We start from the raw sequence: 19,893 nt of genomic DNA, 5'->3' as shown, positions 1-19,893 counted from the left end.
CTCAAAGACAGAGGGAGGGAGGAAGGAGACAGGCTCTTCTCCGGGACTGCCCTTCCCTAGGGCATGGGAAGCAGCTACAGCAGAAGGGGCTTTGCCCCCAGGGCTCTGCTGATCCTGAAGCCTTCTCTGAGGCTGGTGGAGGCAGCAAATCTCATCAGCTGCACAGCTGGGGAACCCAATCCAGGCTGTTGTGAGGAGCAGGTTTTGGGGTCTCTTTCCAAAGAGCCATGGTAGGAACTGCAAGGAGGAGGATGCTGTGTTTTTCACTACAGCAGTTTTCCTATACTTTTTAAATGATCCCACACAGAAAACTTTCATTAAGGCGAGCGCTCTTAAGGCTGTAGGCAACATCAGTATTTCCAGTTCTCATCCTCCTCAAGAGACTCCTGAACAGAAACAGGAGTGAGGTAAGTCTTGAAATTTCTGGGACTTCTGAGGTAAAAAGAAGGAAAGGAAGGAAATGGCTTGTCAAAACAAGCAAAAAGCCTTTCCCACCTCCGCGAGTTAAACAAAAAGAGGAGAACTGCAGTCTAAAGGTGCTGAGTGTTTTTTTTTTCCTTTGCTTATGATTGTTGTAGTGAAAGATGAGTACAGAGATCCTCACTAATGAGATATGAGTCACAAACAATGCTATTTTTTAAGTTTAGTAATTTTTCGGTTACCAGCTGCCATGAAAGAAAAAACAAACAACACCTTTTCTTTTTAAATCTTATATTAGTGCACTCCCAACTCCCCCTCTTCCTCCCACTCCACATCCTTCCACAACTCAAAATGAACCAAAGGAATTTCCCCTCACATTCATCCCCTGTCCATCAGTGCTGTCAATTTTCAGCCTGAAGAATTACACTTATAACTGTGCAGGCATGCAAGCTACTCAGTTACTTTCTGGAGACCCTGGGGTGCTTCTCCTCAGGCCATCTCAGCGAGAAAAGTTTCCCGAGCAAAGATCTTGTGGTTAAGAGCTGTGCTGTCCCCTGAAAGAGCTTCTTCACAGCACAAATCTTCCCTACAATTACCACTAAAACCCTTCTGAAGTCTTGAAATTTTGCCAGCTCCACTGCAGAGTTGCACGGTTGACACCTCACTGACAGAGGCAGGCATAAGGCACCAAAAATACTTGTGGTGTTTTTTTTCTTAAATGCTGGAAGGTATCCAGTGAGTGTAAGTCATAACTTTTGTTTGAACTACAACCTTCCTTTGAGATGGGCATTTAATCTTGAGTCACATGCCTCAAAAACCAGCGAATCTGTATTTCCCAAGGTAAACTGCCCTTGCAATTTGGCATCTGTGCTGTTAAAACAGACCAATCTTCCTGATTTTAATTGCTTTGGCACTTTTTCCCCTGCTAGATCTTGTAAAGAATGAGAAGAAACTGAGGCTGCAGCAATCCCTGATCCTCGTCTTGCTGTGCACAGAAAACATCAAAACGTGAGCATACTTCAGGTGTTATTACGAAGCAGGAGTTGCATGAATTGCTATAATGGATGAGATGGTGGCCACAAACTTTGCTGGGAGGTGCAAGAAGCCCCTAAGCGCCCATTTGTTTGTACAGAGACAGATTCTTTGTAAGTAACTTTCACTCCATCAAGAAGTGCCCATCAAGAAGCCCTTGCCCCAACCCACAAATGAAGCCCTAGATCTACACACCCTGTGCCTGCTCTTCACTCATGGAATGGGGAGCAGCATCTTGTGAAACTGCCTGGACAACCACAAGGTCTCAGTCCCCTCTGGTACCTTCTGTCGATGCAAGGACCCTGCCCTTTGGGTACACACCTGGGAAGCATAGGCCTTTAACCCCAAGATAGCTTTTTCTGTCTCATTCTCAATCAAAAAGTGAATAGAAACTGAAGCCTATTATACTGAATCAAGAGTGACAACAGTGCTGTACAAAAAAGAAAATTCACAGACCCAATGGTGCTAAAATCCCACGTCCAGCTAGCTGCATTTGCAGGCCCTGCTGCATGTTCCCTCCAGAAGAGCAAAGGGGCAATGAAGACACCCAGCTAAGTGTGAACATGGCCTGCAGCTGCTGTACTCCTGCTCTCTGCCTTGACCAGCCATTGACCACAGGAAGGACGGTGAATCGTAAGGTTGAACAAACAGAGCAGATGGTTTCTTAGAAGCTGGTGGCACAAGACCCATGGCTCCTCATTACCTGGCTGCTTCACGGTGAGGGTGATGATGCCAGAGAGGTCCTCTGCCCGCTTGTACCAGCGGTCGCTGGGGTCCAGCAGCCACTCCTCCACGCGGCAGTCGTAGGCCCCGCTGTCCTGCACAGTAGCATTCTGGATGGTGAGGAGGTAGAGGCCTGGGGATGGGCTCTCCAGGTGCAGCCGGTTCCTCAGGTCGCCCAACGCTGCCACCTCCCCATAGCGCAGGATGCTCTGCCGGCTCAGCTGGGCCACAGCCTCTTTCTCTGAGTGTCCTGGCCGCCAGACGTACCACTCCACGGAGAGCTGGGATGCGGGGCTGGTTCGGCTGTTGACCAGGCACTCCAGGGTCACCCACTGGTTCTCCAGGATAGTGACATTCTTGTGAGTCTGATTCACCTGCAGGTGGTTATCTAAGGAAAAAGGCAATTAAAAACACAACCTGATTGAGAGTTGCAAGTGTCCTTTGTCTCCCCACAAGCTCAAAATGGACTTAGGGTTTTTAGGCTCTTCTGAAAATCTCAAGCTAGTAACAAACAAAGCCCCGTTCTGCACAGGAAACTGGGAACGCCACAATCTCCTACTAGGAGCTGGGGGGTCCTAAGTACATGGACACCTTGAGAAGGAAGGTCACACCTCAGTCTTTTCTCATTCTTCTTTTGGGGCTGGGCACTAGCCCAATCCTACCCAAATCAGCAAGCCCTTCTGCACTGGGAAAAGGGGGAAAAAAACAACGCAGAGAATGGACAACTGATTATAGGGAATCACTGCTGCAAAAGGGAAGTGGTAGAAGGGTCAAGGGCAAAGTCACGCGCAGTGCATCACTGCGCTGAGAACGTCTGGGTTTTGCTCCATAACTTCACTGGTACACTAGGTGTGATGACAATGAGCTCTTTTACATGAAATGACATGTCGTACACTCCTAACTCCTTCACAATTTCCTTTAAGGGGCACAGTTTGGACTTCCCTGGTATGGCCACTACAGTAAGAAATGGGCATAGTTCTTATCAGAGGGAGGCGGGTGATGCAAAGGAGGGGGTAAATCACAGCTTCCCCTTCCCTGGCTGTCCCAGGCCCATACCGGGAATTTGCATATGGAAATGAAGAGCTAGGACTGGCAAGGAACAATATGCTCAAGCCTGTTGTGCTTGTTGGGTAACAGGTGCAGCTACACCCTAGCTGGGGATGATACTTAATATCCCTGCAGGACACCATGTCCATACAGCTTATGGCTAGCCAGCCAAATACAGACAGAGAAGCTGAACTGAACATCTTACTCCAGCCCTGCTATCCGGGTACATCCCTTCTACCTGATGGATTTTATTCTCCAGAAACAGGGAATCAAGAGCAAGCTGGAACAAGACAGGCTTCCTTGTGAAGTAGTGATGCTCTACCAAGGAAGCTCATATTAGGCCCAGGCAGCTCTCAAAGATGGTGCCTGCCTCCTTACCTCTTTACATGAAATAAGGCTCTATCCTCAGCTTATTAGGGCCATCTTTAGCTCTTTCATCAACCTATCTTTACTGATGATGTCCTCTGCCATGGAAACCACCACCAGAACACATTTCTTCTTTCCTGGCAGCCAGCTCCCTACTTCATTAAACTCATTACTCACATCTCATATGCACAGAGCAAAGGGAAAAGAGACACTGTTCCCCAAGCCTGCCAGGATACAGACACAGAGTAAAATTAAACTGCGTGCAAAAAATAAAAGTGCTTTCCCAGGCAGGCACACACCAGTTCTCTTTCATTAGGTCACTAGTCAACACTCTTGCTACATGATGCTCTTGAGGATTTAAAAAAAAAAAAAAAAAAAAAAAAGGTGTCTAGATACACTAGCCTTCCAGATAGTGGGGAACCAACAGCTGCTACCTGGGGACACTCAAACACACATCACCCCAGCCTAAATGGAGAATGGTCACACTTCTTCACACTGAAGGGGGAAAACAGCCCAGAAGCAAGCAACGAGAGAGTGCAGGGGTGCTGGCAAGAGGATGCAACATGGGTGTCTCTGTTTGGAGATGAGGCTGTAGCGAAAGGAAGAACAGAGGACCCTCGTTGCCCCAGAAAAATTCAGTGAGCTCCACAGGGCACGTATGAGACAGCAGGCACCAAGAGGACCTGGGGTTTGCCCCTGGAGCATCCCACCAGCGAGGGGCACACTACCTGGCTGCTTGACGGTGACCTCCGTTCGCCCCGACACCTCCTCTGCCAGCTTGTACCAGGCATGGTTGGGGCTAAGCAGCCACTCCTCCACATGGCAGTAGTAGCTGCCACTGTCGCGGACTTCTGCCCGCTGGACCGTCAGGCTGAAGAGCCCCCCGGATGCCGACCTCTCGAACTGCAGACGGCCCCGCAACCCCTCTTCTTCTGCGTAGGTGCCGTACTCAAAGGCTGAGCTGTGGGTGGTCTTCAGGATGAGCTTGCCGTCAGCATCAGAGGGCTTGTGGACGTACCACAGCACAGCGAAGTGCGAATCAGGGCTGGTCTGAGATTTCACTGAGCAGTTGAGGGGGATGGGCCTGTTCTCCACCAGAGTAATGCTCCGCTTCGACTTGCTCACTTGCAGCTTGGTCACTGGTGGGGGGGACAGAGAAGGATGAGAAGAGGTGGGTCATTAACGCAGAGAAATAAACTCACCTGTTTCAGGAAGGAACACCGGGAGTCCCCCTCCACCTGCAGTCATGGGTGCCCTAGCCTGGATCCCACTTGCACCAGGCCTTTGGGACACAGGTGTTCAGATGTTCTCCTACCAAATCTTCTCTCCTCTTTTTTTATCTCCCTTCTACTCCTGGATCTTCCCACCAGTTCCCTCAGCAAAAGACCTACTTTTTCTTCTTTAATAGGGTCCCTTTCTTAACTCACCATGGTTTAAGGCATCAAATCTAGCAAGAAGGTTACGCCCAAACTCAGTTTTCCAATCTTTTCAGATGCAACAACCCTCTAGGGACAAGAGTGGGTTTTTTCATGGTGAAACCACACCATGTGCAGCTTAGGCCAATGAGCTTTTGACCAACTCCACAAAAACCCACTTCCAGGAAGAGTGACTTAAATAAGACTCTACTGCTGTCACACCCCAGCCATCTCAGTGACTTGTAATCTCGAGACACGCAATAGTTAAGAGAGCAAATGGGAGCACAACTGAAGAAAATAATCACTCTGGAAAGGAACAGCGGGGAACATGCTCCGCTCTGCATTTCGCACCCAGGTCCAGCCATCAGGAGCTCTATCTCTGGGTCCACCACAGACTGACTACATGACCCTGGACAAGTCACAGGCATGCCATCTCTCTCGGTTTCCCAGTGTCACTGTCAATCTCACACTGGTAGCTAAACGGCCACACAGTGTAGAGGACCACATGGTGTCATTAATTCTAGTCCATGCAGGGAGACAGAGTAAACTAGGTTCACATTTCTCTCTCCCTGGAGGAACAGGAAATAAAGCCTTTCCCAGCCTGTGTTCAGGCTGTGCCTATTGCAGCGAGCCTTGATCCAAAGCATTCACATTTGCAGATGGAGGGTATGAAGCGCCCTCGTGTGACATTTATACTTGGTATGCCCTGGAGTCTTGTGAACTACAGATCTGAAGAGCAGAGCTGGTACTGACTAGACACAACAGGGACCAGCATCTCATCTTGAACATGAGAATGCAGAAAACACCGATCTGATAGCTAGAAGGGATGAGGCCAAGGTTTGAGCATTAAGGACCTTACTGGATCTGAGTATATGCACAAAAACAGGTCAGACCACGAGCACCTGGGGTTTCCAGGAAACAGGGGCAAATTGTGAGAGTGTCTGGCAGGCAGCAGCTCCCTCCTCACTCCCTGCAAGTCAGGACTAGGCTGCCCTGGCACACCTGCGGTGGAAAGCACCAGTATTCAGGAGTGGTCTACAAAGGGCGGGCCTGACAAATGGTGGATTTTCAATGGCCGAGAGACAGAACATGTGTGCCACAGTCCCGCTTCAATTCAATGCAGCCCCCCTCTTTCCAAATTTTACCTGCCGCTGCTGTTACCCAGGCAATGAGTGCCTAGCACTGCTGCTCCCCTCTAAAACAGGGCATGTCTTGCTGCCGAGTGAAGGGATTTTGTTGGCAATTTATAAAGCTCTTAATGAAACCTACTAAGCGCTCCTGGCAGGAGTAGCATGACAGAAGCGTGGGGCTAAAGGCAGCCACGGTTACAGCCTGCTGGGTAGCTGTGCAGATCCACACCCCGAGAATCAAGCCTGCAGATCCTGCACTTGCAAGGAAGCAACCTTGTCTCTCTCCTCTCTCACCGAGGCAAGGGCTCCTCACTCTGCATTTTGTTTTACTTGCAGCTTCCTCTGGACTCTAGGGTCTCAGATGCCTGTCGGCACAAGTGATGAGTGAAGAGGCTGAGGGAGAGAACGGGTATATACAAACAACATCAAATGGAGGGGAGAAACTCCCCTGACAGTGACACTTTCTGCTCTAATACAGCATCTGAGATAGGCATCCTGCTAACACATTAAAAGTTCCCCTGGAGCCTGGATTGCCGGTGGCTTTAATCAGTATGCTAATACAGACTAGATGGTGGTGTTATGGGTATGGCATGCAGACAGAGGGAGGGAGGGAAGGAGGGGAAATAGCCCCTTGTTCTTCCTCTCTGGGGACTTCAACTTAATGGAGAGATTTAGCAACACACTCTTGCATTTATGCTGTGCCCCCACCCCCATGACACGCTCCTTCCCCTTTGTTTCACTTGAGGACAGCAGCCTCAGCCACTACACTCACACTCGTCCCACCTTTGTGGGTCACTCTTGGTTAAGAAAGCTTATTTCAAGCATTAATCAATCTTCTGAGGCCCTCGGAGATGAACCAATAAAGGTGAAGGTGATTCCCAGCAGTTCGCTTTCTCCCCCAGCCCCCTTTCCAAACAGTTTGTTTTTAATTGGTACTGGATTATTTTCTGCAACTGTTACTACGGAAACCTCTGTTACTATAGCAACTGTGTATGTTAAGTCAGTAGCCTATATCTATTAAAATGCAGTATATACACACGCTGCGTGTGTGGCAGGGTTGCTCAGTATCAATAAACACACACACACACACACACACACACACACACACACACACACACACACACACACACACACAGAGGGCATGCAGAGACTGGAGCTACTGAGAGATTCAAAAGCCCCTCCCCACGCTCTTCCCCCACTACTGTATCTCCAGGAGATGTTCTGGGCAACAGACCTGCATCTCATATGTGATGGATTTATTTCACTGAAGCAGTGACGGTATGTTCCCAGACCGTAAGCACAGCAATTATCAGTGCATACAAACACCACGACACCCATCATGTTACAGGGCACTCAGATAACCTATGTGCAGTTCTGCTTCCATTCAGCACTTAGGAAGATGCCTTTTTTGGGGGGTGGGTAAGGGTGATGGAGGAGAAATCTTCCTTACTCTGGCAAAAATGAGGTCTTAAATTCCATACAGGTACCCTCCAAAATCTTTCTTGGTAGCTACTGCAGACAGCATTCAGGAATTTCTACTACCACAGCATCCCAGTATCCGCAGAGGCCCCTCCCACCCCCCAAATCCTGAGGAGATGATCACTTCTACTACTGCTACCAGGCAGAGCAGCAGGCCTTGACAGGGAATTACAGGTCTTCCCTTTGCTCCCAGGCTGCATGAACTTGCACACACTTGTAATAAGTGCACCAAGTTTTGTCTAGATGATCAGTATCAGTTACATATAATGACACCCCTGCCAATGAGTCTCATCTAACATGACTTATTTTCCAAACTGAGACATGCCACAGAAGGCGCAAGCATGGGATCTGCTTGCCTCCCATCGATTTGGACAGGACATTCTCAGTCTTTTCCAACCCGTGAACACCAAATGCTTTCCCATGCAGGTGCTCTCTCCTGCACAATAACTGTGCACCTACCAGTGCCAGCCTGGCTTCTCTTAGTCACCTTTTGCAGATCCTTTAGGAATAATCCAGGGCTTTCGTAGACCACAAGCTAAAAACTGCTGACTTGGAAACACTACAGGCTGGAAACAGCTTCAGCTGCAGGCTGATGTGCTTTCTAATGCAGGAGAGAGCTCCTCTGCCCACAGTCCGGTTAAGAGACAGGAAGCTTTGTGGGGATCCTTTACACTTCTGCTATCCCACAGGAGTGCAGGAGGTAGGACTATGAGCCACCATTCACAGATACACAAAATAATCCGAAAGGCTCATTTGGCACTCAGAAACAATGCGATTAAGAAAAGAAAAAAACCCAACAAATTCTGAAGTTAGTGGGCCAGGGTGATGGAAATGGTACAACACAGCACCAGGGAGTCCATCTCTTCATTTCTGCTGGTACGACTGCTTCAATATAAAGCTGGGTCTTGCTATGCCCTGTGCGGCTTGCAAGGTATGTTTAAAAGTGCCTGTGCGACATGGAAATTATTGTAATTGCTGGTGCATGAGTAGGACTGCAAGAAGACTGACACCCCAGGCACAGAGGCAGCCACATCTCACCCTCTTGACATGTGGGGAAACTCCCTTTCCTGGCTTGGAGATTTGCCCGGGCAGAAAGCCAAGCAAGGGCTTGCAGCGTGCCCCAGGGGCTGGGGTTGTGGGGTGCCCGGGCAGAGCTGCTGCAGTGCACTGTAAAGCAGCAGAGGTGGCGGGTGCAGCGATGTGAACAGACATGGTTACACGGCATTTTCTGCTATGCTGTCAAGAGACTGATGCTCTCTTAAGAGGCTCCTGAACATCTGCTTCGTGAGGGAAACAGGTGCGCGTGTCTAGGTGAGGTTATTGTGCATATCATCTGCAAACCATAATGCTGTTGCCACAATGTCTCCTGGCTCCCTGGAGGGTGCTAGTAGAGGGGCTATCATACCTTGATGTACTGTAATTGGCTCCAAGTACACTGTTAAGGCTCTCAGTTTACACTGGCAACAAGTAATGGTTACAGCCCTCATTTTTTTTAAACCTGCCTAGTTTCCTAGCCCCAGCCACACAACATGTGTGAAGGACACATGCACGCATTGAATTCTGCAGTTGTGTTTGGGCAGGGGCTGGGACAGAAAACACCAGCTCTCCGAAGGCTTGGAGAAAAGCTCTCCTGCACCAATATGGACATCTCACTGAATCTGCTAAAGGAGCCCCAGGAGGTTTAACAGGCAATGACTCATGCTGGGACCTGGCCAGCACACTGGGGACTCTCTTTTTGTGGAGAGGTTGGCAAAGATGCTAGGTCTCCACAGCCAGCCCATACGCCTGCTAGACACCTCACTTAACTGACAGCCCTCCAGCATCATGGTCCCTTTGCATCTATCCCTAGGCTGAGGAAAACTGTCCCGACTCATTTGCAGGGACAAACACCATCTCAGGATACCTGCAGTAGCCCCTAGTCCTTGACACTTCCCCCGCCAGGGCTGCGGGGCCAGGTCTGACCCACCTTACAACCACGGTACAACATATGGCTGGGCACTCTACCTGTTGATATATATGGCTGCAGTACTCTATACAATATCAAAGAGGCAACCAGGCTCCTCAAGTTTGTAATTTGATAAGCACAATTATACAAATATATGTGGGGAGAAGGGAAACTAGTCGTCAGAGAAGAAGAGGTGCAGAGGCAGCGATATGACGTTTTACTGACATTTTTTTTTTTTTTTTTTTTAAACTGACACAGCATTTTTACTGACTCACTGTCCTGGTTAAGCCACTTGGATGCCTTGCCTCTGCTTCCTAATCACCTAGCTGGGGTTACAACACTTTCCTTTAGTAAAGTGCTTTGCAATCCATACCTAAAAACGCCCTGATAAAAAGAGGCTCTGTCTCAGACTCTTGACATCATCTTCCTTTGTGGGTGCCAAGAAAACACGAGAACTTGCATCCCACGTGGGAGCCACTCTTCCCAAATCCTGGGAATGCCAGTATTTGAGTGCAGCTGAAGACACCCTCCCGCAGGTAACCCCAGACAAGGCCCCAGCGTGCTGCCCTGCAGCGGGAGAGGAGAAGACTGTGAGCTTGGGAATAGAGAGCTCTGCAAGCCCCGGGGCAGCCCCCACGGCACGGAGAGGGTGGCCATGAGGACCTCACAGGGTCCCCTGGGAGCTGCTTCATGGTACGGGGGGGCGGAAAGGGCTGTCTTGTCCTGCTTTGGGGACAGTCACCCTCTTGGGAGGGTTCCTCCAGAAAACACTCTCTCCTGGAGAGGCCTGATGAATATTACAAATTTTCCCCAGGGACTGTCCTACTTTTAAAAGCCTCTGTCAGGATTTCACTGTTTGGAGGAGGGGAGGAGAGGAGAAACAGGGCAAACCAGAACCAAACCCAGACAGGGGGGCTTGCGGTCAACAGGTTGATGAAAAGAGAGTCCTTTCCAGGAGCGCTGCTGCAATATGAGTCCCAGGCACAGGACCCATCTAGGAGGAACCGGCTCTTTCTTAGGCACCCTCTGCCTAGCACCTGTGTAGGGCACTCGCCTGTCCTGCAGTACAAACTCACAGAGAAGGACTATGGCAGGAAAAAGAGGCTGATAATCAACTGTGACTTTTCCCCATGGGAACAGGAGTGGCGGCTGAATCAGCTCTGCAGCAACCAGGGCACAATCGGAGATAGACCAGCTCCTGTGGGCCAACATGCCCCCTGGCCCATGGTCCCAGCTGGCTCTGCACTCAGAGGGTGCCTCACCATTTCCCTCACTAGTGCCCTGAAAGCACCCAGTGCCCTAATTCCTCTCACGAGGAGGAAGCACAGCGGTGGATGTTCGTCTTGGATCGAAGGGATCTGTACTCAGTCCTCCATTCTGCCACAGGCTGAGACATGCCACTAACCCTCTGCACCTCCATCACCTCTTTTTCATTTCATAAAACAGAGTGACAAGCCTCTCCCTCCACCGCCGGAAGTATTGCAAGGACACATGCATTAAAAGCTGTGGGGAACTATGGTAACAGGAGTCGAGTAAATACACGTCAGCTTTCTGACTCAGCATGATGAGCAATGGTGGGCTGAAGTTTACTAGATTAGCCAAAAGGAAATGGATGTAGAAAAGGGAAAGAAGTGGGAGCTAAAGGGGTGGCTTTTCAGAGGAAGAGAGGCCAGAGGGAAGGCATTCACAGAAGGGTGGGAGATGAACCACTCGCAGGAGGAGGTCCTGATTAGGCTTGAGCCTCACACCGAAAAGCACAGCCAAGTGAAGACAAAGACTTTCAGCACCAGTGCAGCCTTCCCGGAGAGGCCAGGAACATGGTCGTGCAGCTCCCTACTCTTGTTATTTTCTTTTAATAGAACAGAATTCCTACTGAAACTGGATTAGTGAGGTTACAAATTGTATTAGCCAACATGGGAGGCTGCTAGTGCAACAGAAGCAGGAGAAAGGGAAATAGCATTAGACTTTGGCTGCCATTATTACTGCCATTATTAACTTGTCACTTTGCTGTAGTGCTCCTATAACAATGAATTATTGCCTGCAAACAGGCTGACATGATTGAATTAGTGGGAGAGCAGCTCCATGGAAAGGAAAGACAACGTTCACCCTTTGCTGAGGAACGCGCAGCCGCTGCCCCTTCCCAGGTGGGCAGGCAAAAGAGCCGAGGCTTCAAAATTGAACGCTGCACTGCCATTTTGACCTTGAGCACTGCTAGTTTCAGAGCCATCCTCCTCACCGCACAAGTGCCATCTGGACTGCCTGCACCGCACAGCTTTACCTCACTGGAATAAATGCCACACTCTCCTATGCCAGAGCTTTATTGCAGTCCTGTACTATTCGGTTTGGCGACATAGCTCTGCACTTGTCTTCCTCTGTGACACAGCCAGCTGTGGCCGTCCTGCGCTCTCCTAGCTCCCAGCAGCAATATCAAATGTTTCTGCAATCCCCTAACTGCTCAGATAGGCTGCTCTGGGTTGGACGTACAAATAAAAGCAGAATATATGTGTGTCTGCAACAGTGGTAAAGAACCACAGCCAGAGCTGTTCTGCCTTTGCTGCCCCACAGACCTTTCTACAACCTCTCTAGCCTACTAATTTTATAAAACAGAACCCTTATTTTTGCACGCTGCTCCATTCTCGTATAGACAAGACAGGTCTCTGGACAAGTCATCAAACTGACTGCTAATCTAGACGGATGTGGGTCACCTCCTTTCCCCCGCCCCCCCCGGGAGCGGCGGTCCTGTCTGCTTGCAGTCAGACAGACTGTTAATCCCATTTTGCTCTGCCCTGCTTGATGCCCTCGGAGAGACGGCGCGGCCGGCTCCTCCACACTTGGCCGTGCGGCAGAGCCACCGTGGCTCTCAGGAGCGGCCATGCCCCTCGGCCACGCAGGGCAGTGCCGCTTGCCATCCGCCCTGGGCACCCTTGCCATGGTACGCAACCCCGCTCAAGAGGGCTCGAGAGGCTCAAGCTGTCCATCCTTCAGACACTCCCTCCCTGCAAGTGCTGCTTATGTTTTGCCACAAATCAACTGCGCAAAACTTCTCCTGGAAATTTACTGTTCCTTGTATGCACAGTGTAAATCAAGACTTCCCGCAGCAAGGGCTGGTGGGGCGCTTCCAGCCCCCAGGAACAAGCCCAGGCTACAGAGGAGCTGGCTGCGAGCTGCCCCTTTTCAGAGCCAGAAGGAGAAAGGGAACAAACCACCAAGTGACACGGTTCAATATGTCACTTCGTTGATGCAAGTTCAATCGCCCTGCACAAGCAGACTACCTATAAGCCTCACAGCCTGCCTGCTGGAGCAGTACCAGCTGGGTATTTAAGTAGCTATATACATCCAAGCTGACCTTAACCCATCACAAAAGCCCCAGCAACCTAAGCCCCTGCCCCTAAATACAGCCTAAGCCCCTGCCCTAAATGCGAATGCCCTGCAGCACACTATTACAGCCCGCTGGGACCTCGGGAAGCACAGCGTGAGGCACCCAAACGCTGCTACAAGGTGTCGTGCCAAGGAGCACGGGCATGTTCCCCATGTACCCTGCAGTGAATCCCCAGCACCAAACCCTTTGCTCAACACTAGATTCAGCCCTGCGGACCCCACTGACCAAACCTGGTGCCTGGCCCCATGCCTGCCTCTCCCCAAAGACAGCATGACCAGACCACTGACCTACCATCAGAAAACTCACCGGTAGCAGTGGTGAAGTACATCACTGCAAGCCACATGCCGCGGAGTGAAGCCTGCAGGCTGTGACAAGGGACAGCCCAAAATCACCAGCCCATGGCATGTCAGAGCTTGCAGAGCAGCTAACAAATGAACGGGTAACAAAGCAGGGCATGTAGGGTAGTGAAGCATGTATATATGACCTAGAAAGGCCTCTTTAAAACCCAGGAGCCATAAGTCTTTAAGTGCAAGGAGAGAAGGCCAGGTGTGTAGCTGCAGGGATGGAGAAAACTGGGAAGCCTGCAGCGCTGAGGTCTGGCCATGGCTAACCCAGAGGCCGCTGGCTGGGACACGCTGCTGGCCTGCATGAGCCTGGGAAAAGCAAGAGCTTCCCTGAGAAGCAGAAACTAAGTCTCTCTGAGGGATGGCAAAATGGAAAGAGTCAAGGACAATTTACCTTGAAGAAATAAGAACAAAAAAAATCAAAACACCCCACAAACCTAAAATCAGAAACCTTTCTGTCAAACCCTGAAATAAATGTGAAAGTTCTGCAGGAGAAGGGTGTGGGGGGGAAGTAAAAGATGCCAGCGTGAGCTGTGCCTGCTGTCAGAAAACCATATACGGCTCACTGATCACCGGTAAATTAAAATATGGAGATAGGATCACTGGAAGATAAATTCAGTATCAAGCTACAGCCACAGAAGATGAAGAAAGAAAAAAGTAACATTCCAAGATATTTAATCAACCCCGTCGTCAGAAAGATTTCAAACAAAAGAGCACTACAATGATTAAAAAAAAAAAAAACAATTAAACTCTACCCAAAATCAAGTTACAATACATATGACAGCACCACACACAAATTCCTGTGTCACTCTAGAGGTTGGCCATTAATGGCCAAATTCCGTATAGCTGGGTATCAGAAAGACACCTGAAAAGTTTGTGTAGGTTTATGCTAGAGTACATCTATAACTGAAGACTTGACTTTGCATGCACTATTTGATGTACTCAGCTTCAGAGGCTACTGCTGGAAAGCGGGCTAAGAGTGGTATGAAATGCCATTTTCTTGCCATGCAGACAGCAAGTCCCCCTGCAGAACTCGCTTGGGATCCTGAGGTCTTTTGTAGGCTGTCCTCACCCACCCCACCACTGCTGCCCTCTGGGTGAAGGCAAGGTCCTGTGGGAAGGACCCAACTGAATCCACCTAAGAGCTGTCTCACTAGAAGGCGCCACTCCACTCTCCTTCAGATACTTCTTTTCCACTGGCTAATTTTCTGCGGGTTTAGTGAATAGAGCTGGCTCACTGAAGGGTCGGTGCTGGCACAAGCAATGGGACAGGACCAGGTAGAGTCAGGGAATGAGGAGCACCTCCTTCTGCACAACCAAGCGCTAGATCAGCTCCACCTGCCTTGTGAAACTGCACCTTAAGCTCTCATGATGTGTTGCCTTCATAAGATGCTCAGCAAATCCATCTACTGCACAGAAGAACATCCAAACAAAATGAGCCATCTGGCATGTCTTAAGAAAATCATCATCTTAAAAGAGAGGACACAGGAAGGATCACAGCAGGATGGACTACAGATCCATCACTATCTGGACTCCGTGTTTCCACATTACATGGGACAGGGAAAACTGTAGGAATTTTCTTTAATAGTGCCCTCAAATTCCTATCCAATTGAGTAAGATGACTTTGGGTGCCAGCTTTTGTATTTCCAAATTAAGAAAAAAGACCTTGAGCCATAGGTTTTGCATGTCCAAAGTCTGCCATTTTGCTAAAACAAAGCAGATCACAGCTCCAGTGAACTCAATATTTAGTCTTTGATCAATGCCAAAAAACATAGAAAACCCAAAACAATCAGCCCTTTATGAACCAAAACTCTGAAAAAGTATTCAAAGAAAAATTGACCTTGTTTATTCTGCTCACACAGAGGTATTAATTTAATGAGGTAAAAAGAATTTGCCACTGGGAGAAATGGCGAGCTTTATTTTACTGAAACTATCTCCTTTGCATGGGCATTGCTACACCACCTGGCTACGCAGGTGGCTGTCATGCTGAAAAGCAGAGCCACTGGGAACCTGCCAGCTGTGTACTGCCAGCAGAAGACACCTCAAAACCATCAGTTGAACCAATGCTCAGGGAGGCTAGTGGCAGGGGATTTACACTAATTTGGGCTGGGCCATCTCTCTGCCTGGCTGTTCAGCACTGTCCTTCCCAGAAAAGGACACAGTGTATCTTGTGCAAAGGAACAATGGGGAAGAGGGGGTTTTTCATCAAAGAAGCAGCATCCCATGTGACACAAAAGCTAGAAAAATGATCGAAGTCCCATGTAAAATGATGGGAGGGCCAGAGCTGCTGCTCAGGCACAGCAAGAGGGACACTTGATCCAGGGGCCACTCTCACAGGAGGGCTCACAACGCAGCAAGAGAAAAAACGCGCTGCCACAGCACTAAGCCTGCCAGCCCCAAGGCCACTTATCCGTGGGGACCAGCCAGGGCAGCGGAGGTGAGTGGGCTTGGGTCTCATGCTGGCGTGGGAGCAAGACAGCACAGGTCAGCACCTGGCTGGGAACTGTCTCGCCACTGACACTCCTGAAAGGGCGGCTCTCCTCCAAGGGATGGCCTTCCTAGGGCTGCCACTGCCAACTCTGCTTTTGGGGACTTCAAGGACATGAGGGACGCAAAAAGCTTTAGAGCTAGACAACTGCAGAATTCTTCACTTCAATATTTTAGGCCCCAGGAAAGCAAATAGGGCTTCAGTGAGAAGCTAAAGGGTGCAGAAAAAAGACACTAGACAACATCAAAGCAGCTGCGTGTGCAGACTGCAAAGGGGGCTGCGATTCTGGTTCTGTATACACATGCTGCAAGTGGGAGTGGAAGACCACTCATTAGATATCAAAGAGAAAAACAGAGGGCTTTGAAGTGGAAGTGAAAAAACTGCACTTAAAAAAGTAACTGTGAAGAGAGTTAATATGACCAGGGCAGCATGCTTTGAATACAGCCCAGGTCTTCTGAAATATCTTGAGTCTTGCTCAGGGAGGCTGAGAAGCAAGACCTCCTGCACAAAGTTCAGTGGGCACACACAGCACAGGCTGACCCCGATTATGGTCCCACTAGGCACAAGGCGCATCCCTTCCCCCTTTGTCTTCACAAAATATACCTGAGATGCTTTTAAAACCCACCTTCTCAGACTGTGCCCTTGGGTGCATTTTCCAGGCTTGAGCCACAAGGAAGCCCTGACCGTGATCGACTGCAGTCAACAATAAGCTCACCACACAACTCTTACTGAACAATTTGCATAGGCAGACCTAAAGAGGAGGCAAGCATCTCTGTTCCCATGCCAGAGGTGGGAAAACAAACGTGGGGGAGGAGAAACCCAGCTCCAACCCAGCAACCCCAGCGTCAGCGTCCCTAGCACTGTGTCAGGAACACTGTTGCTGATCCAGTGTGAACTCCTCTGCTCTTCAGGCTGGGAGGCTCATTTTGTAATGGGCAGCCGTTTAGTGGCATCAGGACGGTTTTTGCTGTGTGCGCTCTGGCAGTTCTGCCAGAAATGTAATCTCACAGCCACGTGTGACCTGAATTGCATCTGATTTGCCCCACTGAGTGATCTGGTGGAGCACCTATCTGGTATTCACGACTACAAAGCCACAGCCTGGCAGGATGAGGTCAGCCAGCAATCACCCTGAGAGGAGAGCACCCTCATATGGATGTGTGTTTACAGGCAAAACTTCACCTCAAATCTATTTTTACAAAAAGTTAGGCCTGTAAATTAGAGGATATTGCATGCACCACAGAAGCAGTGAGAAGATGGGGCTCCAGGTGTGTGTGAAACAATGACAGTACAGAGAAGAGACAGAGGTAGGGGGTGCTGGGAAGAAGGGTTTGATGGCTTGTGTGGAGAAAAGCATGCCAAGGGACCCAGTCAGGGATAAATAACTGTGCCAAGGAGGTGGCAGCAAGTCTAAGTGGGGAGGCTCTCCCAGGGGACCTGGCAAGCACCAGAACAGAGCTCCCAATGGTAAATGCACAGGTGCAGGAGGCTGTGCCACGGGCTAGGAAAGGGAGAGAAAAGAGGTGGAAAAGCAAACCCCCCTGGGCCAGATGAGGAAGAACAAGAGCTCCAGCTGGGTTGCTAATGAAGGTCTGTGCAAGGAGACAGCCCTGGGTCACACAACACTGAATCCCTTAATTTTGGCTGTTTGGTGTGCTGGAAAGCAATAGGAAAGAGCAGTGGCAGCGGCTCAGTGCTGCAGGGCTTATCACGCTGGTAATAAAGGGAAAGGAGCAAGCCTGAGCATCCAGGAGAGGAGACCGTTCTGCACCACAGCTGTGGCTACTGATTATCAACCTCCTGCCTCCGCTGAGCAGTTCCTGAACTCCATCACTGAACCAAGAGTACAACTATTTGCCATATGGTGCAGAAAGCTTTAAAGCAGGGAAGCAGTGCTCTTCCACAGAACAAAACCACTCTGAGCTCAAACAAGCAGAGACTTTAGACAGTTTCTAGATCTGACTTCTGTAAGGAAATTTCTGGCCCATTAGCTTTCCTTGTTTAACTTTACTGTTAGATGTTGCCAGCAGCAAAAAGGGTCAAGTTCTAAAGTATGAACTTTGTGGCTCTTGAAAATAAATACTTGTTTGAACCATCCTTCAAGAGTCTAGGAGATTCTCGTACTCCACTGGCCACCCGTGGTAGAAAAGGCATCTTTCACACAGCTCCATGAGAAGATTCCTCCCAGACAGATGTTATTAAAAACTAAGAAGGGAGAAAGGCAGTAACAGTAATATCTGATTTCACTTGTTAGGGTAAGGCTGTCCCAATAGTCTGCAAGTGTCTTAGTAATTGCTTTAAAATCAATCCTCCCCTCCCAGCACTAAACACATCATAAAGCAGCATATTTTTCCATACTCTCCATCCTCTGCCTCAGCCTCTCTCCACCCTGCAGCATCCCCAGCCTGTATGGCCACCCTCGGTCACGTCAGCAGCAGCCATTGAACCATCACCTGCCAGATTTCTTATGGACACTGGGAGAGTGATGGAGAGCTCTGCTCCCATCTGATCGTGGGATTTCTGGGGAAGCAAAGCTCTGGCTCACCCTGTTCTCAAAGCAACATTCAGACATAAGTTTCTCCTTCTCTGAGGCCAGCTGAGGAGCCTCCACCCTCCCTCTCCACAATAATAGTTTCAACTTGACATCTCCTAATAAACCAAATTTTAGGAAGCAGCCCCTGGAGAGCCTCTGGAAGCTAATTAATGCTCTAATGAAGAGTCTGACTGTCTTGTTTGCTCGACGGCTCCCAGGTCAATCAATCTGCCATAGCCTGGCTTGCAAAAAAGCAGCGAGGAGCCCAGGACTCCTGGCGTCTGTTCTGTTATCATCCCCCTCCACCCCTCCCCGTCCCTCCTCCCACGTTCATTACTGTCAAAAACCAAGTAGCATGAGGGTAAATTTATAGAGGTGATTGCAGCTTCTCCCCATGTGCCTGCTTCAGGATTAGTCACGAAAGCAGCAGCAGAAGGATGACGCAAGGATGGAAGGATGGGAAGGGCAAGAGAGGAGGAATATTGGAAGCAAAATCAATTTGTGCGCACAGACACAGCTGCACATATATCAGACGCTGATGGCCTGCACACAGTGAGGTGTCCCCTCTGAGGGCAGGGGTGGAGAGGGCCGTGCCCAGCTGTCAGGGAGGACAAGGCCAGCTGGCCAACTACAAGCACATCAGTAGCCAAGCTCCCTCCATGTCCTGCTCTGGTCCCTCACCCAGAGAAACAAGAGCAGCCAGCAGCAAGGCCTCCGGGCACTGGGGAATGCTGGATCCCCGAGGTCATGCGCAGAGGCACTGTGGAGGTCTATGCCACGGAGGTTGGAGGGGCCATGCAGGCAAGATGTTGGCCTGCTCTCCAGATCCTCTCCTGATGAAGTGCACGGTCCTAGCATCACAGGTCCTGCAGACTTCCACGTTGCCAGCCTGGGTTTCCCCACAGGCATCACGAATGCACTCCCACACGCCAGAGCCGGACAAGCGCTCCCAATAGCCCTCCGGGCTCCGTATGAACAAGCCTGGTTGAGACACCAGCTCACCAGGTTGTTCTCTACCGCATCGAGTGGAGGCTGTTAAGTGGCACCGGGATGCGCAAGTCTGTGCCTGAGTACGAAAGGGGGAGGGGGGAACTTGGTGGGATTTGTCACGATCTCCCGCTTGTGACAAAACCCTCCTTTTCTATTCAGCTGTTGCCAGAAAGACTTCCCAGCACTCAGATCTCTCACAGCTCTGCTGAAACACCTCACGCTCGCACTGCAGGGGAAAGATAAGTGCAGTAACGCACACGAGGACAATGGCAATTTAATACACCAGCACAAATCTGCTCAGACCTTCTTGCCAAAAAAGTCGTATTCAAATGTCCTCGCCTGCCCAGATTGCAGCACAGTCCCCATCATGTACTGTGCTGCCAAAGACTGTCTGCTGCCCTTGTCTGAGTCCCACAGACTTTGCACAAACACACGCTGCTCACAAACAGCATGCCCTGTCTCAACAGCTCCTTCCCTGAAAAGCTGGCAGAGAGATCAAGACTCAAGGAGGAACCATGAGCAAAGCCAGGCTGCCAGCCCTTGGGTCTCACCTTGTCCCATATAAATCTGCAGTATTGCTCTCCTGGGCAGGACACTGAGCCATG

General features: G+C 49.9%; 1 protein-coding gene across 2 annotated transcripts in view; it reads right to left on the bottom strand.

Annotated features, from left to right (window-relative positions):
- IGSF3 (immunoglobulin superfamily member 3) overlaps positions 1 to 19,893 on the bottom strand; it is a 110,637-nt gene that overhangs the window by 5,978 nt on the left and 84,766 nt on the right. For both annotated transcript variants that reach the window (XM_026093331.2, XM_026093332.2), the window contains 2 exons: positions 4,317 to 4,727; positions 2,156 to 2,563 (listed from right to left, as the gene is read on the bottom strand). In XM_026093331.2, the coding sequence (XP_025949116.2) occupies positions 2,156 to 2,563; positions 4,317 to 4,727 (819 nt within the window). The remainder of the gene's footprint in view (positions 1 to 2,155; positions 2,564 to 4,316; positions 4,728 to 19,893) is intronic.

The sequence above is a fragment of the Dromaius novaehollandiae genome, chromosome 1 (genome assembly GCF_036370855.1).
Source record: "Dromaius novaehollandiae isolate bDroNov1 chromosome 1, bDroNov1.hap1, whole genome shotgun sequence".
NCBI classification, from domain to species: domain Eukaryota; kingdom Metazoa; phylum Chordata; class Aves; order Casuariiformes; family Dromaiidae; genus Dromaius; species Dromaius novaehollandiae.
Note: the sequence above shows the minus strand (reverse complement) of the source record. Positions and strands in the feature narration are given on the sequence as shown.